This window comes from Nerophis ophidion, linkage group LG08 (assembly GCF_033978795.1).
Source record: "Nerophis ophidion isolate RoL-2023_Sa linkage group LG08, RoL_Noph_v1.0, whole genome shotgun sequence".
In the NCBI taxonomy this organism is placed as follows: domain Eukaryota; kingdom Metazoa; phylum Chordata; class Actinopteri; order Syngnathiformes; family Syngnathidae; genus Nerophis; species Nerophis ophidion.
Genome location: NC_084618.1, coordinates 55,642,211 through 55,664,678, shown reverse-complemented (window position 1 = coordinate 55,664,678; position 22,468 = coordinate 55,642,211). Strand labels below are relative to the sequence as shown.

Genomic DNA, 22,468 nt, shown 5'->3' with positions numbered 1-22,468 from the left:
TGACCATTCTAGGCCAGTCATTTCCAGAAGTTATCTCAGCCTCTAAGAATTTCTAGTGCTGATTTCCAATGTTGTAAAAATGTGTAGAATAAATATTCATTTCAACATTTCTGTCAACCAAGATCTGCGTCAGCCTGCGACACATAGTCATTTTGATATAGGCTAATATTAAGTTAAGTTAAAGTACCAATGATAGTCACGCACACACTAGGTGTGGCGAAATTCTTCTCTGCATTAGACCCATCACCCTTGATCACCCCCTGGGAGGTGAGGGGAGCAGTGGGCAGCAGCTGTGGCCACGGCCAGGAATTATTTTTGGTGATTTAACCCCCAATTCCAACCCTTGATGCTGAATGCCAATAGCTAATATAGACACTTACATCATGTGTTGTCTTCATTATAACACTTATATAAGCCTGTTACTTTTTTTGTGGCTTTTTTTTTGTAATCACGGTCAAATCCTCCCACTTCCAAAAACATGCACCTGGGGATAGGTTGATTGGCAACACTAAATTGGCCCTAGTGTGTGAATGTGAGTGTGAATGTTGTCTGTCTATCTGTGTTGGCCCTGCGATGAGGTGGCGACTTGTCCAGGGTGTACCTCGCCTTCCGCCCGATTGTAGCTGAGATAGGCACCAGCGCCCCCCGCGACCCCAAAAGGGAATAAGCGGTAGGAAATGGATGGATGGATGGGTCTAATATGGCTCTATCAACATTTTGGGTTGCTACACGTACCACAGTTTGAGAATCCCTGGGGTATTCCGGGACTGCTATGTTATGCTGTGATCACGAGTGATATTTTTGGACATTCTTGCATCTTCTGACTTTTTTTACGAGCATTCCTGAGGGAGTTGCAATTAATTAAAAACAAAAAAACACTTCAAAAGAGCTCCAGAGGAACAGCAACAAGAAACCAGGCTAAGTTGCCTCGACTCAATTTGCAGTTTCTAATTTTAGCGTATGCAATTTCCTATACTTGATCTTTTCTTTTTCTTTTTTTTTTCTTAACCCACTGACCACAAACCATGAGGAAATAAGGACCCACCCTGGTTGAAAGGCCAGCTGCGGAGACGTGGGCGTGCGTGTTCTATTTGTGCGTGGGCACTGCACACTGTGCAGCCACCCTTAAAGCCCACATCACTGCTGATTTGGAGCAGTTTAAGACTGGGGAAGCTTGTCTATCACCTTTTGCCATTTAGAACTTCTGCATTCTCCTCCCACTGCAACAACATCTGCACACAAATGCGGACTACCTAACGTGGATATAGCACCCACTCAGTGTGCGCTCTTGTTGTTGTTTTTTTGTCCGATGGAAACTTTCCCCTCCACATCAGCCATGGCAAAGTGGTTCATGCACACGCTGCCTGTGTTGATGCTCCTGCAGAGCACTTGGAGTAGAATGTCCGTGGACGTGCGAGGTCCGAGCGGCCACTCTGCGCCGGAGCAGCGCGTCTTTACGCACGCAAGCATGGTCTCCGCCAGCATGCTGGAAGTCTACGAGAGATACAGCAAGGACCCACGCACCCACAGAGAGGGGAACACCGTGAGAAGCTTCACAGCTGTCCCGAGTGAGTCCTCACTGCACATTTACTGCTTGCACAAACACATTTAATGGCGTGATTTACGGGACAAGCGGTATAAAATGGATGGATTTAAAATGATGCATTGGAACTTGCTGCATAGAAGTACTGATGATAAGTTGTGTTTCAAAAATGCCGACTAAATGATCGCAGCATATCAAAGCAACATATGCTCCCTGCTCGAAGTTAGATCACGAAATGCAACCTATACCCAAACAAAAAATAATGCATGATTCATCCAGGAGATTCTTGATACTAATTTCCTTGACTTAGCCACGCAAAAAGAAGTTGTAGCCCTCTGTGCTTTCTTCAAGTTTTTCTCTCTGTTGTCGTGTAGAATTATGTCTGGAGTACCAGATACTGAACACAGCCGACAGATAAATTAATTAAAGTTAAAAAAAGTTAAAGTACCAATGATTGTTACACACACACACACACACACAGGCGAAATTATTCCCTGTATTTAACCCATCACCCTTGATCACCCTCTGTGAGATGAGGGGAGCAGTGAGCAGCAGCAGTCGCCGCGCCCAGGAATCATTTTTGGGGAATTAACCCCCAATTCCAACGTTTGATGCTGAGTGCCAAGCAGGGAGGTAATAGGTCCCATTTTTATAGTCTTTGGTATGATTCAGCCGGGGTTTGAACTCACAACCCACCAGTCTTATGGCGGACACTCTAACCACTAGGCCAGTGGTTCTCAACCTTTTTTCAGTGATTTACCCCCATGTGAACATTTTTTTTAATTCAAGTACCCCCTAATCAAAACAAAGCATTTTTTGGTTGAAAACAATAGCTAAAGAAGTAAAATACAGCACTATGTCATCAGTTTCTGATTTATTAAATTGTATAACAGTGCAAAATATTGCTAATTTGTAGTGGTCTTTCTTGAACTGTTTGGAAAAAAAGATATAAAAATAACTAAAAACTTGTTGAAAAATAAACAAGTGATTCAATTATAAATAACATTTCTACACATAGAAGTAATCATCAACTTAAAGTGCCCTCTTTGGGGATTGTAATAGAGATCATCTGGATTCATGAACTTCATTCTAAACATTTCTTCACGAAAAAAGAAATCTTTAACATCAATGTTTATGGAAAATGTCCACAAAAAAATCTAGCTGTCAACACTGAATATTGCATCGTTGTATTTTTTTTCACAGTTTATTAACTTACATTCATATTTTGTTGAATTATTATTCAATAAATATATCTGTAAAGGATTTTTGAATTGTTGCTATTTTTAGAATATTTTTGAAAAATCTCACGTACACCTTGGCATACCTTCAAGTACCCCTAGGGGTACGCGTACCCCCATTTGAGAAACACTGAACTAGGCCACTAAGTAGATAATTATTGAGACCACTCGGCAAATCGTTTTTTTTTTTGAGAACATATAAGGATGGATTCCATCGCATTGTTTGAAATTTTTGCTTGTATCTGCTTTTAGTGGTAAGATGTAGGCCCTTGCGTACACAGATAGTTCGCACTCTGTTTGCAAGCCATGTTGGTTTGGTGGTATTGTTGCTTTTCTGCAATTGCAGAATATTTTAGAACCTTGACAAGAGTAATGGCACACCTGACATGAGCAAGATAATCGTTCTGTCAATCGATGGCGCGCCAGTCCATTGAGAAATGGCGCAACTATTATGTTGCCTTGTTGAAAAATGACACATATCGCAGTGGTTCTCAACCTTTTTTCAGTGATGTACCTCCTGTGAACATTTTTTTAATTCAAGTACCCCATAATCAAAGCAAAGCATTTTTTGGTTGAAAAAAATTGATAAAAAAGTAAAATACAGCACTATGTCATCGGTTTCTGATTTATTAAATTGTATAACAGTGCAAAATATTGTTCATTTGTAGTGGTCTTTCTTGAACTATTTGGAAAAAAAGATATAAAAGTAACTAGAAACTTGTTGAAAAATGAATAAGTGATTCAATTATAAATAAAGATTTCTACACATAGAAGTAATCTAACTTAAAGTGCCCTTAATTCTAAACATTTCTTCACAAAAAAAGAAATCTTTAACATCAATATGTATGGAAAATCTAGCTGTCAACACTGAATATTGCATTGCTGCATTTCTTTTGACAGTTTATGAACTTACATTCATATTTTGTTGAAGTATTATTCAATAAATATATTTATAAAGGATTTTTGAATTGTTGCTATTTTTAGAATATTTAAAAAAAAATCTCACGTACCCCTTCGAGTACCCCCAGGGGTACGCGTACCCCCATTTGAGAACCACTGACATAGAGGTCTGGAAATTATCCATTCAATCCAACATTACTTTAGAACGCCAATACATAGATAGATGGATAGATAGATAGATAGATAGATAGATAGATAGATAGATAGATAGATAGATAGATAGATAGATAGATAGATAGATAGATAGATAGATAGATAGATAGATAGATAGATAGATAGATAGATAGAACTTTATTGATTCCTTCAGGAGAGTTCCCTCAGGAAAATTAAAAACATACTGAAAGGCACAGAAACCAAGACAAAAAGATAGAGCTAAAATAAAATAAAGACATAAGAATGTGGATAAAAGAATAAATATAATAATAAAATAGAATCCTAAAAAACAAAGCTAACACCAAACAACATACTATGATACTTTAATATACTATATGATTTTTAAAGGGTTTTATGTGCGTCATCCACTAATTTAATTTTAGTTTGACACATTTCATCCTAAAAAGACATTTAATGAAGTACCGTATTTTTCGGACTTCTCCACCGTGAAAAAAAAAAATAAAAATATATATTGAATTTTTTTTTTTTTTAGTTTGGCCAAGTCTCACCCCTGGCCAAACTCCAAAAAAAAAACGCGACTTATAGTCCGAAAAATACGGTACAAAAATCCACTACACAAGATTTATAAACATTGATCATACTGACAGATTTTGGATTGTGTGTCATTTTTGTGTCTTTGCAGTAACGTTATGGTTGTGTTGTTTTGGTTGTGTAAAGATGCGGTCTATTTTATTTAAACTGTGTTAAATTAAACAACATGTCAGATTCCACATGCAGAATGAGAAGTAGGAACTTATTTTACCCCTTCTGCATGTCTGTCCACTTCCTGTGTTTGGTTACTAAGATAACACGTGCGTAATAGTAGAGTTAATAGAATTGAAGATGGCCTGTTTTGTAAAAAAAAAAAAAAGAGTTTGGTGATCTTGATTACTTATATTAAAATGTTATGCAACGTGCAGTGCTGTTCTACAAAACCCAAAACTAGTGAAGACCCCCCGACTGTTGGTCAACTTAAGCTGTATGTCAAGCAACAATGGGAAATAATTCCACCTGAATAGCTTAAGAAAATTGGTCTCCTCAGTTTCCAAACATTTACTGAGTGTTGTTAAAAGGAAAGGCCATGTAACACAGTGGTAAAAATGCCCCTGTGCCAACTTTTTTGCAATGTGTTGCTGCCATTAAATTCTAAGTTGATAGAAAAATAAGTTTCTCACTGGTTTGGGGTTTTGTATATTGCAAACTGCAACCACAAAATAACTATTGTTGAATAAGTCTTAAATCATAACTGAGCATTATTATCTTTACAAAGGCTAGCCGCCCACATTTAAGCTCTACATCTTCGTTCATGTCAAGTGTTGTGAAGAATGGGGCTTTTTAAGTCTCCGTTAGTGGGTTCCCCTGCAGAAGCCATAAAAGTGGAGGTGTTAGACAAGAGGCTATTATTGCATGTAGGCAGACACAAAAAAAACCTTGACGAAGTTGTTTTCTCATAAGCATTTCCTTGTGCTATAAAACTGTTACACACAGACAATGTTTATGTTCCAAGTAGGGCTGCACCTATTGATTATTCTTGAAATTGAGCAATTTATTGATTAGTTTGTTCGATTCATCAAGGAATCAGCTAAAACACACTTTATATCCTCAATGCATATTTTAGTCAAAATAGTTGGAAAATATCTGTGATGAGGTGGCGACTTGTCCAGAGTGTACTCCGCCTTCCGCCCGTGTGCAGCAGAGATTGGCTCCAGCACCCCCGCGACTTTGAACGGGACAAGCAGTATAAAATGGATGGATGGGTAGTCGTAAAATAGCAAAAATTGTTGAAGTGAACAAATATGTTTCTGCTTGCCGTATAACATTCATTCTTTTAATTTAATAAATGTACATTATAATTGAAATTGCATTTCTAACGTGTGCATTGATAAAATATTATGAAAAATAAAAACGCCGCACAAATCACACCATGTGTGAAAAGAATTGAAAAGAATCTGCGCATCTGTAAAGTTCCGGGCACTCCATTAGATTGATCGATTAAGCTGCTTTAGAAAAAAATTAATCGAGTTAATTGATTAATCATTGCAGCCCTAGTTTCAGGCGATTTTGCGGAATTACTTATATGACACAAGGTCACAAAGTGAAGTGTGTCTGCAGCTTTAATGCTAATGAGCTGTGTTTGTCGACAGTGTGCGTCTCCAAGAATCGCTATTTTATCAATTTTTTTACATGCAAAATGTAACTAGATTTAAGTACATTCCATATGTCATATATATGACGCCACGTCGGGTTGCAGACTCAGCCGGCCTAAACACTTGGTAAGAAAACAAGTACTCAAGCGGCACTCAGTGTGGACTCAGTCAGACTGCCTCTAGGTCAGGGGTCACCAACGCGGTGCCCGCGGGCACCAGGTAGCCCGTAAGGACCAGATGAGTCGCCCGCTGGCCTGTACTAAAAATACCTCAAATAGCAGCACTTACCAGTGACCTGCGTCTATTTTTTAATTTTTTTTTATTTACTAGCATGCTGGTCTTGCTTTGCTCGACATTTTTAATTCTAAGAGAGACAAAACTCAAATAGAATTTGAAAATCCAAGAAAATATTTTAAAGACTTGGTCTTCACTTGTTTAAATAAATTCATTTATTTTTTTAATTTTCTTCTTATAACTTTCAGAAAGACAATGTTAGGGAAAATATACAACCTTAAAAATGATTTTAGTATTTTTAAACACATATACCTTTTTACCTTTTAAATTCCTTCCTCTTCTTTCCTGACAATTTAAATTAATGTTCAAGTAAATCTATTTTTTTTATTGTAAAGAATAGTAAATACATTTTAATTTAATTCTTCATTTTGGCTTCTGTTTTTCCGACGAAGAATATTTGTGAAATATTTCTTCAAACTTTTTATGATTAAAATTCCCAAAAAATATTCTGGCAAATCTAGAAAATCTTTAGAATCAACTTTAAATTTAATTTTAAAGTCTTTTGAATTTCTTTTCAAATTTTTGTTCTGGAACATCGCGAAGAAATAAGGATTTGTCTTTGTTAGAAATATAGCTTGGTCCAATTTGTTATATATTCTAGCAAAATGCGGATTGGATTTTAACCTATTTAAAACATGTCATCAAAATTCTAAAATTAATCTTAATCAGGAAAAATTACTATTGATGTTCCATAAGTTATTTTTTAAATTTTTTCAAAAAGATTCGAATTAGCTAGTTTTTCACTTCTTTTTTTCGGTTGAATTTTGTATTTTAAAGAGTCGAAATTAAAGATAAACTATGTTTCAAAATGTGATTTTCATTATTTCCTGTTTTCTCCTCTTTTAAACCGTTCAATCAGGTGTTTTTTTCATCATTTATTCTCTACAAAAAACCTTCCGTAAAAGGAAAAACAATTATGTCGGAATACCAATTTATTTATATATATATATATATATATATATATATATATATATATATATATATATGTGTGTGTGTGTGTGTGTGTGTGTGTGTGTGTATTTATTAAAGGTAAATTGAGCAAATTGGGTATTTCCAGCATTTTTTTTAAGTGTGTACAACTGGTAGCCCTTCGCATTAATCAGTACCCAAGAAGTAGCTCTTGGTTTCATAAAGGTTGGTGACCCCTGCTGTAGGTAATGTTGCAATGTTCAATGCCAAGAAAGAAAGTATGCCTTATAGAGAATGCTAAAACTTACAGTAAGGCTCCAATTTTCAAAATACGCTAGCTCAATGCTAATTGGATTTGCTTTAGACATGCTACTGATTAGCAAAAGCAATTTTAAATGCCAATTTCAACACCTCCAAATTTGGTAACGAAAACTAAAACTGAAATTCATGTTACAATCAAACAGCTGCTGTGTAATAAGTACAATACTTAAAGTTTGAACACCTTGTGTACAACATTTATTTTAATGGCAAAATCTTTTTGTGTGGCATTTGCTTGTTCTCCACGTGACTGCGTGGGTTGCCTCCAGGTACTTCGGCTTCCTCCCACCTCCAAAGACATGCACCTGGGGATAGGTTGATTGGCAATATTAAATGGTCCCTAGTGTGTGAATTTGAGTGTGAATGTTGTCTGTCTATCTGTGTTGGCCCTGCGATGAGGTGGCGACTTGTCCAGGGTGTACAACGCCTTCCGCCCGAATGCAGCTGAGATAGGCACCAGCGACCCCCCGAAACCCCGAACAAGAAAAGCGGTACGAAATGGATGGATGGATAGGCAAAGACTACTCCCTCTACTCTAAAATATTTGCGAATGAAACTCAGAAGTGTTGAAAGTGGTTTTGGCTTTTAGTCGGATGGATTATTGTTGTCAAGGTGACAGAAAAAAAATGTCCATCATAACTCAGCATGAAGAGTTACGGCAACTTCAACTAGAAAAAAATGTGCTAAAAACCCATAATAGTAAGTTCAGTTAACTTAAGAAAGTAAGTCAAGGTGGGCCCGCAATGTGACGGCACACTTTGAAAACCAACATATTTTTTAGTTCTCTTAGTTTTCCAGTGAAAAATACATGACACAGAAACGTGAGTCAAGTCAACAAAGTCTATTGTAAATATTCCATGGCTCAGTGGGTGGAGTGGGCCTCTTGTCATCGAAATATTAATGGTTCGATACCAGCTGGAGAGCTCATTGTGTGAATGTGTGTGAATGGATGAATGTGGTGTTTAATGTAAAGCACTTTGCGTATCATCTCAGTTGCGCTATACAGACCATATACCACGACTTACAGTTGTAGGACCTTGATAAAGTGAATTCAGCCAACTTGTGAAGTATCTCTCTTGAGTTAACAGACTGAATGTTTTGAAGTGCAATATACTTGACACCATAGGTTGACTCAACTTAACTCAGTCAAAGCAACATCATGACTTGACTGAGTCAAGTTGAGTAATCAATGTTTCCAATGTAACATTAACTGCAGCTATCTGTTAAATGTTACATTAAAACATTTGATTTTATCATTACACAAATTAACGTTTATTAACACATTAACACACAAAAACACAATTGAGTGCTGGTATAGCTACTGTAAATGTAAAAAGTAGCCAGTCTGATGTCTTATCTTTTCTGACATATATGTATGTGTACAACCACACCAAGTGCTGCAAACCTCAATCAAGCTATAGCCTCTAATTTAATTTTACCCTTTAAGTAGAGAAGTTGGGCAAAGTAAGAAGCATTTTTTTCTATATATATATATAATGACATATTTAAGTTTCTGGAACTTATCAGCAGCTACTGTGCATTTCTAGCAGTTTCCATTCAGTGCTAGTCATGCGATTGAGGTAAAGACAAATAAATGTACCGTGGACAGTTGAACAATAGTTCATGTGGAAATCTAACATATTGAAAGGTTTTCTTGATGTCTACATATGCATATGCAGTGGTTCTCAACCTTTTTCCAGTGATGTACCCCCTGTGAAAATTATTTTAATTCAAGTACTCCCTAATCAGAGCAAAGCATTTTTGGTTGAAAAAAAGATATAAAGAAGTAAAATACAGCACTATGTCATCACAATCTGATTTATTAAATTGTATAACAGTACAAAATATTGCTCATTTGTAGTGTTCTTTCTTGAACTATTTGGGAAAAAAGATATACAATAACTAAAAACTTGTTGAAAAATAAACAAGTGATTCAAATATAAATAAATATTTCTACACATAGAAGTAATAATCAACTTAAAGTGCCCTCTTTGGGGATTGTACTAGAGATCCGTCTGGATTCATGAACTTAATTCTAAACATTGCTTCTCAAAAAAAGAAATCTTTAACATCAGTATTTATGGAACGTGTCCACAAAAAAATCTAGCTGTCAACGCTGAATATTGCATTGTTGCATTTCTTTTCACAGTTTACGAACTAACATTCATATTGTGTTGAAGTATTATTCAATAAACATATTTATAAAGGATTTTTGAATTGTTGCTATTTTTAGAATATTTCTGAAAAATCCCACGTACTCCTTGGCATACCTTCATGTACCCCCAGTGGTACGAGTACCCTCATTTGAGAACCAATGCCCTAAAGTAATAAACTGTTATGTTTCCCTCTTTTCCACATCCCCCTCCCCCAGAAGCGTCGCACGGAAAAGAAATGTTCCAGTTCAACTTATCGTCCATCCAAAACTCTGAGGTCATCCTCTCTGCCTCCTTCCACTTCTTCTGCACACGTCAATGCCACCGTCTGTGGCGTTCCCGTCGCCGCCATCCTCTGGTCCTCTTCCATGGATTGTTGTCCAACAATCTGCTGGGAAACGCCACTCTGAGCTCCTTTAAGAAAGGAGCCTGGCAGTCAGTGGACATCACAAGCGTAGTCCAACAAGGCAAAGATCGGGTCATCATGGTGGAGTCCGATTTCATTTTAGCAGGAATGCGACAGAGGAGTCCCAACGACCAGGAGCGTCTCTCTTCGGACGATTTGCCTTTTTTAATCCTCTACGCCGATGACCAGGCCATAAATGAGCCCAACAGCGTGGCCGCCACGCTCCTAAGGTACAAACCCTTAAGAGTGGAGGAAGATGCATCATCCTCAAGAACCCGAAGGGAGCTCCATCTCCAAATCCAAACCAATGACATCCCAGAGGTTCAGTTCGGCACCTTGAAGAACCACGAACTGTGGCAAAGCACTTTTTTCCCTGGCAAATCCAAAGCCAAAGCAGGAAGGAAGCAGCACCAGGAGGACCGGGAGGCCCTGGGAAAACAGCAGGTGCTGAGCTTTGACGAGAGGACAATGAAGAAGGCCAGGAGGAGACAGTGGAGTGAGCCCAGGGTTTGCTCAAGGCGCTACCTCAGGGTGGACTTTGCTGACATTGGATGGAGCGAGTGGGTTTTAGCGCCAAAGTCATTTGACGCCTACTACTGCGCTGGTTCTTGTGGATTCCCCATCCCTAAGGTGAGCACCATTTGACAAACTGAAATTAGCAGAACACGGTGAAAAGGTTCAACACAGTCTGATGTGGGAAGCTGGTTGACCTGGGATTTCCTTAATAACAATCCATTCCAGTCACACTCATCATCAGAAACACTTCAAGGGGAAACTGCACTTTTTTTTTGCAATCTTGCCCTTCGAGAACACGTTTTTTCTTATCTGCGTATTCTAAATAGTGAAAAACTGCTAGTAAGAGGTGGTTAACAATATAGTTAATATAGGTAAGATGGATACAATCTATTCCAAACACAAATATATATACACATATATGTAGACATATATATATATATATATATATATATATGTTTGTATATATATATATATATATATATATATATATATATATATATATATATATATATATATATGTCTACATATATGTGTATATATATATATTTGTGTTTGGATTAGATTGTATCCATCTTACCTATATTACCTATATATATATATATATATATATATATGTGTGTGTGTGTGTATATATGTATATATATATATATATACATATATACATATACACATATACACATGTGGGTTGGTGTGTGTGTGTGTTTGTATATATATATATATATATATATATATATATATATATAAATATATATATATATATATATATATTGATTTCAAAGAGTGTAGCAACGATAGCATTTGTTGAAATGTGCTCTGTAAAATCAATGTCAACACCAACATAGAGAGCACGTTCTGTGTTTACTGACTTTTTTAGCACTATCATTTACCATGTTTGCTTAACGAACAGAAAACAATCAATTGCAAGGTCTGCTCTCAGTGGGTTGCCGACAAATGGGATGTTTACATCGCTCAGGGCTTGCGCTCACTTTGAGCTAGTAAATACAGAATAAGCGTCACTCCTCATGTAAAATGTACAGTATTCACCTTGGAGAGTGGACTTCCACGGTATTTCCTTCAAGCTGCTTCTCTGTCAAACACACCATCAGCAGCTATACAAAATTTTCATATTATAATTGTCTGCTGCTCAGAGATTTAATTTAGACTCATTCTGCTTCAGTATGCTGCAGACTATCATGTTTTTGATGATTTCTTTATTTCAATTCAATGAATATCATCCCTTTCGGGGTCACGGGGGGCGCTGGCGCCTATCTCAGCTACAATCGGGCGGAAGGCAGGGTACACCCTGGACAAGTCGCCACCTCATCGCAGGGCCAACACAGATAGACAGACAACATTCACACTCACATTCACACACTAGGGCCAATTTTTAGTGTTGCCAATTAACCTATCCCCAGGTGCATGTCTTTGGAGGTGGGAGGAAGCCGGAGTACCCGGAGGGAACCCACGCAAAGGGAATAAGCGGTAGAAAATGGATGGATGGATGGATGAATATCATCCACTTTGTCTTCTCAGCACTGTCCTTCGTACTCACTTTGTTCCATCCCTTGGTTAGAAAAACCAAGTCATGTCCATATCTAGCTATAATTTTACACCATTCACTGTGACATTTGCGACGCCAACTAATGGCGGGGATGCTCGTAATTCAAATGTGTTATTGCAACATTGAATGAAGTTGCTAGATACGCAGCCAAATCCAGCTCAATCGATTGGGCTACTCCAAGGACCTTTAAACTTCAACTACTGGGGGTTGAGGGGTTGGGGTCATAATAGCTGTATAGACAAGCGTTTTGTCAGTAACAAGTCTCTAGCCAACACATTTTACACAGAAATTAGGCTATTTCAGGAAAAGTACGTCATAACTGCGCGCAATATCACATACGGCGATCATATGGTTGTTTTCAGTACTATCAGAAAATAAACACTAAAACGAACTAAAACCAACACTAGCAATGGTTTTACTGGTGAAAATAAGTACAGAATGCTTAGCAACCTAATGTATGCCCAAAACTAAAGAGACATTTCACCAAGTTATGCCTATAGGCTACTGTTTGAAACGTTTCAGATTGCCGTATAACTTAGTACATGTAGTCCAAAATATGCAAACACGAAATAGGAATTATTTTATCATGTGATTTGGCTGTCTCCATATGTTTCACATTGCTGTGACAGCCGTGTTAATGTTTGAATCAATCAATCAATGTTTATTTATATAGCCCTAAATCACAAGTGCCTCAAAGGGCTGCACAAACCACAACGACATCCCCGGTAGAGCCCACATAAGGGCAAGGAAAACTCCCCCCAGTGGGACGTCGGAGATGTCGTTTGAACCCATTTCCTCAGCGTACCAAGCATATGGACAACGAAATAGGCACTGACACTACCTATATCCACATATGTTTTATTTGTCGAAAATATATTTTGCACTGTCAGTTTGAATACACATCGACATACAGGCTACCGGGGATATATTTTCCCTGTTAGCCTATATGTCATTGACCAGGCAAGCATGATAAGCATTATTCTAGAAGCTATGCACCATCACACTAAGCATTCGTTTCGCGAACATACTAGCTTTGTTAGACAAGGTCATAGACTGTATTGGACTATAGTTTACATAAGATACGTCCATTTCCATTTACTACAAGTAATAGGAAAACGTAAATTAGGAAATTAGCAAGTTTGGCGTCAGATCAAAAAATCTTCTCCCATTTCAATCAATCAATCAATCAATGTTTACTTATATAGCCCTAAATCACTAGTGTCTCAAAGGGCTGCACAAACCACAACACGAACCACTACGACATCCTCGGTAGGCCCACATAAGGGCAAGGAAAACTCACACCCAGTGGGACGTCGGTGACAATGATGACCCAGTGGGACGTCGGTGACAATGATGACTATGAGAACCTTGGAGAGGAGGAAAGCAAGGGATGTCGAGCGGGTCTAACATGATACTGTGAAAGTTCAATCCATAATGGATCCAACACAGCAGCGAGAGTCCTGTTCACAGCGGAGCCAGCAGGAAAACATCCCAAGCGGAGGCGGATCAGCAGCGCAGAGATGTCCACAGCCGATACACAGGCAATCAGTACATGGCCACCGGATCGGACCGGACCCCCTCCACAAGGGAGAGTGGGACATAGGAGAAAAAGAAAAGAAACGGCAGATCAACTGGTCTAAAAAGGGAGTCTATTTAAAGGCTAGAGTATACAAATGAGTTTTAAGGTGAGACTTAAATGCTTCTACTGAGGTGGCATCTCGAACTGTTACTGGGAGGGTATTCCAGAGTACTGGAGCCCGAACGGAAAACGCTCTATAGCCCGCAGACTTTTTTTGGGCTTTGGGAATCACTAATAAGCCGGAGTCCTTTGAACGCAGATTTCTTGCCGGGACATATGGTACAATACAATCGGCAAGATAGGATGGAGCTAGACAATGTAGTATTTTATACGTAAGTAGTAAAACCTTAAAGTCACATCTTAAGTGCACAGGAAGCCATTTTCCCCCTCTTTCAAAGGCATCCCCGATACAAATCCTCGTTTTGTTCCTGGCTTTGTCATGAATAAGTTGAGAATCGTAACAATGCTTTTTAAATTTACTAAGGTCTGACATGTTTAGTAACTTTACCATTGGCAGTAGGTAGACGAAGAGGGTGGTTCATAACTATCATCCTGGATGTGACACACTAGCGGACTTTATAATTGGTCAAATGGTAGAGGGCGGGCATCGAAATGAAAACAATAAGATTTCGGGGCTCTAAATCAAATTTTGAAATGAGCAAATCCTGGCTGAACCACTGTTATCAGTTATAGAAATATTCGAAAACAACATGATTTGTTAATGCCTTTTGACATATCAGGGCCTTTTAATGATGACTTGACATTAAATTGTTACATATGGCTCCTTTAAAGCATAACAATTAGCCGAGAGACATCTCTCATCTCAAAACAACTTAAGTTGAAGTACCCCTCTATTCTAAAAATTGTAACCTATCCATACAGTGTACATGACAGCCTCTTCCTGCTTACTCCCCCCAAAGGTGGTACGTCCCTCCAATCACGCCACCATCCAGAGCATCGTCAAAGCTGTGGGAATCGTGCCGGGTATTCCAGAACCATGCTGCGTACCAGAAAAGATGAGTCCTCTCAGTGTGCTTTTCCTGGACCCCACTAGGAATATGGTCCTCAAGGTTTACCCGGGCATGTCTGTGGATACCTGTGCCTGCCGGTAGGAGCCGATCAGATCACCCATCTTTTATTTTTTTCCTTCCTACAAACTGCCGTTCAGCGATGACAACAAGTATTTTATTTTTATGACTCCTGGAAAGCTTTGGAGACTGATGTCAAAAACTGAATCACATAACATTAGGTTATGTCATTTCAACTTACATCCATCCATCCATGTTCTACCGCTTGTACTTAACTAACCTTTATATATATATATATATATATATATATATATATATATATATATATATATAGTTATTACTGCATGAGAGGTAATGATTGTGTGTTTATTATTATCTGCATTTTTACAGCGAGTTTGGGCCTCAGGCTGCAACACCAGGAAAGAACTTGTGTGTTGCTGCCACCTGCTGTGCATTTTTAACATTGCAGGGGCTGCAGCAATGGCGCTTGCTGAAGCTATTCACTTTAATGCATTGATAATTTTCTATCCATTACAATGTGTACAGTTTTTTAATGTGTACAGAAAATAGTATAAAACTCTAATTGTATAATCACATATTATTGCAGTAATTTAAGTTGTTGCTTATACTGTAATCTGACGCTTGATTAATTCTACGGTAGAAACAGCGTGTGTGCTTATCAAGGTATTAAAGTAATTTTAATTTACATGAATGTAAACCCTTCTTTAAATCGCGATTATTTTTGTTTTTGCTTTTGTTGTTGCATTTGTCCAGTATTACATGATCATGTTAAATAAATTAGCAAACAAATAAACATTTACAGTATAAACAGTGGGTCGGAAGTGACCCATCTAAGATTAGTTTACAATTATAAAAACAAAATACAAAGACTTAAAAAAAAAAAAAAAGGGAAACAAGTAGAACATTTACATTGAAAATATAAATAACTAAATGGGAAATTGTATAATTTTAATAGTAACTCATTTTAATTTCAGTATTCATAATAAAAAGTAATCATTTTTTTCAAACGATGGATGATTATGCATGGCAAGAGAAGCCGTGGAGTTCCGAACAGTTTTTTCTTGAGTTTGATTTTCCCTGCTGTGTTCATTCCAAAGCCAGCATTATTTCATGTTTTCATGCCATTGGATTTGTCATTGACATTCATCATTTAAAGCCCCCTCAGTGGGAACTTTCAAACCCATGAATGGACCACTGAAAGCGATCTTGGTTTCTGGGTCAGGGGGTTTGTGTGTGTGCATTTGTTTCACAAAACACTGCATGAATTCATCCAGGGCTGGAAGACAAAAACGCAAGGAGATAGGCCGAATAATTATCCCGGCACATTGGCTTGATCCCCAGAACCCACAGTCAAATATTCACTCTTTATGACTTACAGAGTTTCGGAGCTGGAGTATGAAATCTGCTTGTGTGTCAATCACTGAAAATCTATCATTTGGATTGGTCAAAAACGGAAGACTTATCTGTAGTAGCTGTTTTTAATAACTCTTTGGAAAATTTAAGTGAAAATACACAAAAAGCATGTAAAAGAGGATGTACTGTATATTCCAGTTCGGTAATGAAATCCTTATATGATGATATGAGTCCTAAGAAACTATTGAGAGTCAAAAATGATTCCACTTTGTGTTTTTTGTTGTTGTTTTGTGTAGCTTCTAGTCACATTTTGCTAATAGGGGTGATCTAAAGCTAGAGCTAAGTGGGGTTAGCAACTATCAATCAATCAATCAATGTTTACTTATATAGCCCTAACTAACTTGAAATGGTCCTAAATATATATGAATTCAATAATGACATACTTAAAACGTAGTCACATTGTTTCTACATGCCGTCCTCAGCTATGGGATAGCCAAACTATCTTTAGATTAGCTCAGGTAGCCTCGACGTAAAAGAAAATAAATGTGGTGTAAACCCCGTTTTGACAAGTTTTTATGGTATTTGTTCAAAATAAATCATATTTGAGCATTGACAAAAAAATATCAAAGTCAAGGACAGTTTGTATTTGTTTTGTAGTTTTCCGTAACCTCAAGCCACATTTTGCTCATTGGGGTTAACAACTAACCTAACATGTCCCTAAACAATCTTGGCTTTATTAATGACATACTTAAAAAGTAGAATCACATTTGTCGCTTAATTCAGTCGCCTTCCATGGACTAGTATAGTAATCACCAAACTAGCTTTAGATTAGCTCAGTTGGCATTACAAAAAAGAAAACAATTTTGATCTCAACCCGTTTTGACAAGCTTTAGTTCTCATGTTATTTGTTCAAAATTAAATTATTACAGCATTGACAAAAAAATATCAAAGTCAAGGATACTCAGTGGCATAGTAGTTAGTGTTCGCCCTGAGATCGGTAGATTGTGAGTTCAAACCCCGGCCGAGTCATACCAAAGACTATAAAAATGGGACCCATTGCCTCCCTGCTTGGCACTCAGCATCAAGGGTTTGAATGGGGGGTTAAATCACCACAAATGATTCCCGGTTGCGGCACCGCTGCTGCCCACTGCTCCCCTCACCTCCCAGGGGGTGAACAAGGGGATGGGTCAAATGCAGAGGACACATTTCGCCACACCTAGTGTGCGTGTGACAATCTTTGGTACTTTAACTTTAACTTAATTTGTTTTGTCGTTTTCAATGGCCTCAAGGCACATTTTGCTAATTGGGGTAAGCTAAAGCTAACTGGAGTTAGCAACTAAATTAAATTGGTCCTAAAACATTTTTAATCCCGTAGTGACATACTTAAAAATTTGAATTACATCGTTTCTTCATTCAGTCCTCTTCAATGGGCTAATACAATAGCTGACTAACCCTTTTAGGAGTTAACTATGGGCTAATAACTGCTTAACAAGGTTTATATTAGCATTGTTAGCATCTATAAAATAGAAAACAATTGTAATGTAAACCACTTTGGTAAATTCTCGTGTTTGTTTAAAATTAATACCAAAGCATTGGCAAAATGGTCGTTTAAGAACCTCTCCCCAACTTAAAACGCATGCGCAGAAAATGTGCATATCATATAGTCACCTCCAGTGTTGTTTTGTGGGCAAGTTCCTAAATTTAACTTATCTGAACAATAAAATCCAGTGTTGTAGTATTTCAATTAAGTGGAATCCAGTGTGCTGTGGGGCCCTATTGTAGTGAATCATACATGAGACATCATAAATTAATCAAATCTTTAAAGGACACGTGAAAGTAAACAATGTGATAAAGAACATTTTACATCAATTAATCTAGGGATATAGATATCTGGTCATGACAATCCTCACTTTTTTGCCTTCACCTTCATTGTCCATTCGTTTTTGGTGACTTTATATTCTCTGGACCTAGACGTTGATACCGCGACATATGTGGCGTACAATAACTGATACAGTCTTCTTTGCCAATCCAAAATAAGTCCCTGTTTTGATTGATTGATTGATTGTTTTCTGTAGTCTTCCCTAGACGGCCAGGTAATACAAAGGACACGCTAACACAAAGCACACGCTACCTTTTTTTATCACAGCCACGGGAGCCTGCAATCTCGTCGTCTCCCCTTCGACAAATGGACAAAGTTTTTCGGTAAGTATAATCACAGCTGACCCGGACCTTGGAAAGTTCTCTGGCCGTCTGAGAAGTGTTGTATCCCAAATAGCTGCGATCGCGCGTTTCCTTCCCTTAAGGCAGGGCAGTGGTTCTTAACCTGGGTTCGATCGAACCCTAGGGGTTCAGTGAGTCGGCGGCCTCAGGAGTACGGCGGAGGTCAAAACACACCCGACTCATCGTGTCAATATAAACTTCTACCTATCAGCGTATTACGGATACGGCAACAGCAGAAGTCACACTGATTTGCAGGTGTGTAATTTGTTGTAAGTTTATGCACTGTGTTGGTTTTGTTCATACACGGTTCATTTTGTGACCAGTAAAAAAAACATGGTTACACTTTAGTATGGGGAACATATTCACCATTAATTTTTGTTGCTTATTAACATGCAAATTAGTAACATATTGGCTCTTAATTAGTCATCATTAAGTACTTATTAATGCCATATTCGGCATGGCCTCATTGTAACCCTAACCCTCTAACCTTAACCCTAACCAAATAACTGTATATTAAGTATTTGTTACTTAGAATATGTTCTCCATACTAAAGTGTTACCAAAAACACATAACTTTTTCTTGAATTTGAAAAAAAAACATTTTATTTTTCACTAAGAAGGGTTCGATGAATGCGCATATGAAACTAATGGGGTTCGGTACCTCCGACAAGGTTAAGAACCACTGACTTAAGGCATTCATGTGTGATTGAGAAACACGGGCATGTCTGGATGACTCGCCTCCATCTTTCCAATGGTTAGAATAGAATAGAATAGAATAGTTTTATTGTCATTATTGCAATGAACAGGTTCAAAGAACAACGAAATTGGAGCAGCTCCTCCTAAGGTTCATATACAATATGGTGGTATAAATAGTAAAAAAAAAAAAAAATAAAAAAAAAAAGATAGAGATGACAGATGTATCTATGTATATGTATATATATATCCACACAGATGCATATCTGCATGCATATGAATACATATACACACATACATAAAACGTTATTCCACATAGTAGTCCGAAAAAATAGAAAAACATTTAAACATTGCACATGAGCACATGATGGACATATTGTGCTCACTCAGTGCCTGTTTAGTGCTACTATGGCTCTTGGGTAAAAGCTATTTTTTAGTCTATTGGTGCTCGCTTTTAGCACCCTGTAGCGTCTGCCTGAGAGTAGCAGTTCCAGGTGGCTGTGCCCGGGGTGGAATGGGTCTTTCAGGATGCTCTGTGCTTTCCTGAGACAGCGGGAGCTGTACAGGTCAGCCATGGGGGGGAGGGGGCATCCGATTAACTTCTGGGCGGACTTTATGACTCTCTGGAGCGCCGTTCTCTCTGCGGCCGTGCAGCTGCTGAACCACACGCAGATGCAGTAGGTCAGGATGCTCTCAATGGAGCACCGGTAGAAGGACACCAGCAGTTCCTGTGAGAGGTGGTTGTTCCTGAGTATTCTCAGGAAGTGCAGTCTGTGGTGTGCCTTCTTGATGGTAGCCATGGTGTTGGTGCTCCAGGATAGGTCGTCGGCCAGGTGGACTCCCAGGGAGCGGAAGTCGGAGACCCTCTCCACACAGTCACCACTGATGATCAGGGGCAGGATGTCCGTTTTTTTCCTCCTGAAGTCTATGACCAGCTCCTTGGTCTTGGAGGTGTTCAGGGCCAGGTTGTTGACTTTGCACCAATCCGACAGCTTCTCCACCTCATCCCGATATGCAGCCTCGTCTCCCTCCGAGATGAGCCCCACTACGGTGGTGTCATCCGCAAATTTGATGATGGAGTTGCTGGAGTGGGCAGGTGTGCAGTCGTATGTGTAGATGGAGTAGAGAAGGGGGCTCAGCACGCAGCCTTGTGGAGAGCCGGTACTGAGGTGCAGGCTTGATGACATGTGGCGACCCAACTGCACCCTCTGGGGGCGGTTGGATAAGAAGTCCTTAATCCACATGCAGATGGAGTTCGAGAGACCCGGGTCTGACAGTTTGGACACCAGTCTATCAGGAATAATGGTGTTAAATGCCGAGCTATAATCCACAAAAAGCAGCCGCACGTAGCTCCCCCCCGTCTCCAGGTGACCCAGGGAGGAGTGTAGGACTGTGGCGATGGCGTCCTCTGTGGACCTGTTGGCTCTGTAGCCAAACTGGTGTGGGTCGAGCTCGGGAGGGAGGACTGAGGTGATATGGGTCCGTACCAGCTTCTCGAAGCACTTCATAGCTATAGGTGTAAGTGAAACTGGACGGTAGTCATTCAGGCATCTGACAGAGTTCTTCTTCGGCACCGGGATTATTGTGGAGGTCTTCAGGCATGATGGGATGACGGCCTGGGAGAGGGACTGGGTGAAGATCTTCGTAAATACTCCGGCCAGCTGGTCTGCACAGTCTCTTAGTACCTGTCCCGGGACTCCATCTGGGCCCGTAGCCTTCCTCGGGTTCACTGCCTTCAGCGTGCGTCTCACCTCATGCTCCTCCAGTATAAGGATGCAGCTGGTGTGGGTGTTGGGTGGGAGTGTTGTGACGGCTGCAGGTGTTTTTCTCTCAAATCGGGCGAAGAAGCTGTTTAACTCCCCCGCTCGAGAGGCGTCACCGTCAGCCGAAGGGTTACTGGGTCTGAAGTTGGTCATGTCTTTTATTCCTTTCCATACCTCCTTGGTGTTGTTGCTCTGCAGGTGGGCTTCCATTTTCCTCCTGTGTTCGGCTTTTGCCTCTCTGATGCCTCTCTTCAGCTTGGCTCTGGCAGCACTGTAGAGTGCCAGGTCCTGCGCTTTAGGAACAAGAGATATGAAACATATATATCACATAATGAAACATGAGAAGCTCAAATTGAACTCAAGATATGACATTGAGCAACAGATGAGCGAACACATTTTTGCTATGGGTAGCATCTACATAAAAGAAAACAAATGTGATGTAAACCCATTTTGACAAGGTCTCATGTAGTTTATTTGAAATGAATATCAGAGCTTTGACAAACATATTTAAGTCAAGGACAGCAAGTATTTTCTTTGTTGTTTTTTTTGGGTGGCATAGCTCGGTTGGTAGAGTGGCCATGCCTGCAAGTTGAGGGTTCCAGGTTCGAATCCCGCTTCCACCATCCTAGTCACTGCTGTTGTGTCCTTGGGCAAGACACTTTACCCACCTGCTCCCAATGCCACTCACACTGGTTTAATGTAACTTAGATATTGGGTTTCACAATGTAAAGTGCTTTGAGTCAATAGTGAAGTGAAGTGAATGATATTTATATAGCGCTTTTTCTCTAGTGACTCAAAGCGCTTTACATAGTGAAACCCAATATCTAAGTTACATTTAAACCAGTGTGGGTGGCACTGGGAGCAGGTGGGTAAAGTGTCTTGCCCAAGGACACAACGGCAGTGACTGGGATGGCGGAAGCGGGGATCGAACCTGCAACCCTGAAGTTGCTGGCATGGCCGCTCCACCAACCGAGCTATAACGCCCCAATAGAGAAAAGCGCTATATAAACATAATTCACTTCACTTTTATGCAGTTGCCGGTTCCATTTTGCTAAATGGGTTTAAAGAGGTTGCTAATATTTGCTTCTTAGCCGTGTTAAGCTAGTAGAAAAATGACTAAAGCAACTAACTTGTTGGTATTTTAACAGTTGAATATTCAATTTTTATTGCATTTTCTAGTTGACACAAGCCCATTTTAACGTCGCACAAAAGAGTGACATGGGTCCCCACTGTGAAAACTAAAAAGAATGCAATCATGTTTCTTTAAATAGACATTTTTTGGTATTGTTTCCGCTGTTCTTGACACTTTCACCCTTGAGTTGGAAAAAAATACTTGATGGACAGCAGTCTGTGTGTAAGTAACCTCACAGTTTCCAGGACCTCCCTCATTATCGCCGTCAAGTGTTTACAGAGTCTTCATTAGCAGCCAGCCCTCTAATGATAACAAAGCTTAAAAGAAGTCATCAATGGCCGCGATAAGCATGGCTGTGCTACTATTTTGGTTGACACGAGTCCCCGTGTTTATTCTTTGGAGCATGGGAATGGACCTCACTGCTATGGTCCTTTCATTTGGGCATCTCCTTTGTCCAACATTACCACCACAAAGCAAGGAAG

At 39.2% G+C, this 22,468-nt stretch overlaps 2 protein-coding genes across 2 annotated transcripts in view; both read left to right on the top strand.

The window, feature by feature from the left end:
* Positions 1 to 1,080: 1,080 nt before the first annotated feature.
* On the top strand, positions 1,081 to 15,511 carry gdf10b (growth differentiation factor 10b). The gene is made up of 3 exons (XM_061907341.1): positions 1,081 to 1,568; positions 9,934 to 10,751; positions 14,698 to 15,511. The coding sequence occupies exons 1-3, from the start codon at positions 1,310 to 1,312 to the stop codon at positions 14,887 to 14,889; spliced, it is 1,269 nt and encodes a 422-aa protein (XP_061763325.1). The 5' UTR covers positions 1,081 to 1,309; the 3' UTR covers positions 14,890 to 15,511.
* A 6,555-nt stretch (positions 15,512 to 22,066) lies between these two features.
* gdf2 (growth differentiation factor 2) overlaps positions 22,067 to 22,468 on the top strand; it is a 7,907-nt gene continuing 7,505 nt past the window's right edge. The window contains exon 1 of the mRNA XM_061907340.1: positions 22,067 to 22,468. This exon is cut by the window's right edge and continues 385 nt beyond it. The gene's annotated coding sequence lies outside the window, so the exon portion shown is untranslated.

Coding starts and splice junctions, on each gene's coding strand:
- gdf10b (XM_061907341.1), top strand. CDS start 1,310: ATGGAAACTTTCCCCTCCACATCAGCCATGGCAAAGTGGTTCATGCAC. Junction 1,569..9,933: donor AAGCTTCACAGCTGTCCCGA/GTGAGTCCTCAC, acceptor CCCCTCCCCCAG/AAGCGTCGCACGGAAAAGAA. Junction 10,752..14,697: donor GTGGATTCCCCATCCCTAAG/GTGAGCACCATT, acceptor CTCCCCCCAAAG/GTGGTACGTCCCTCCAATCA.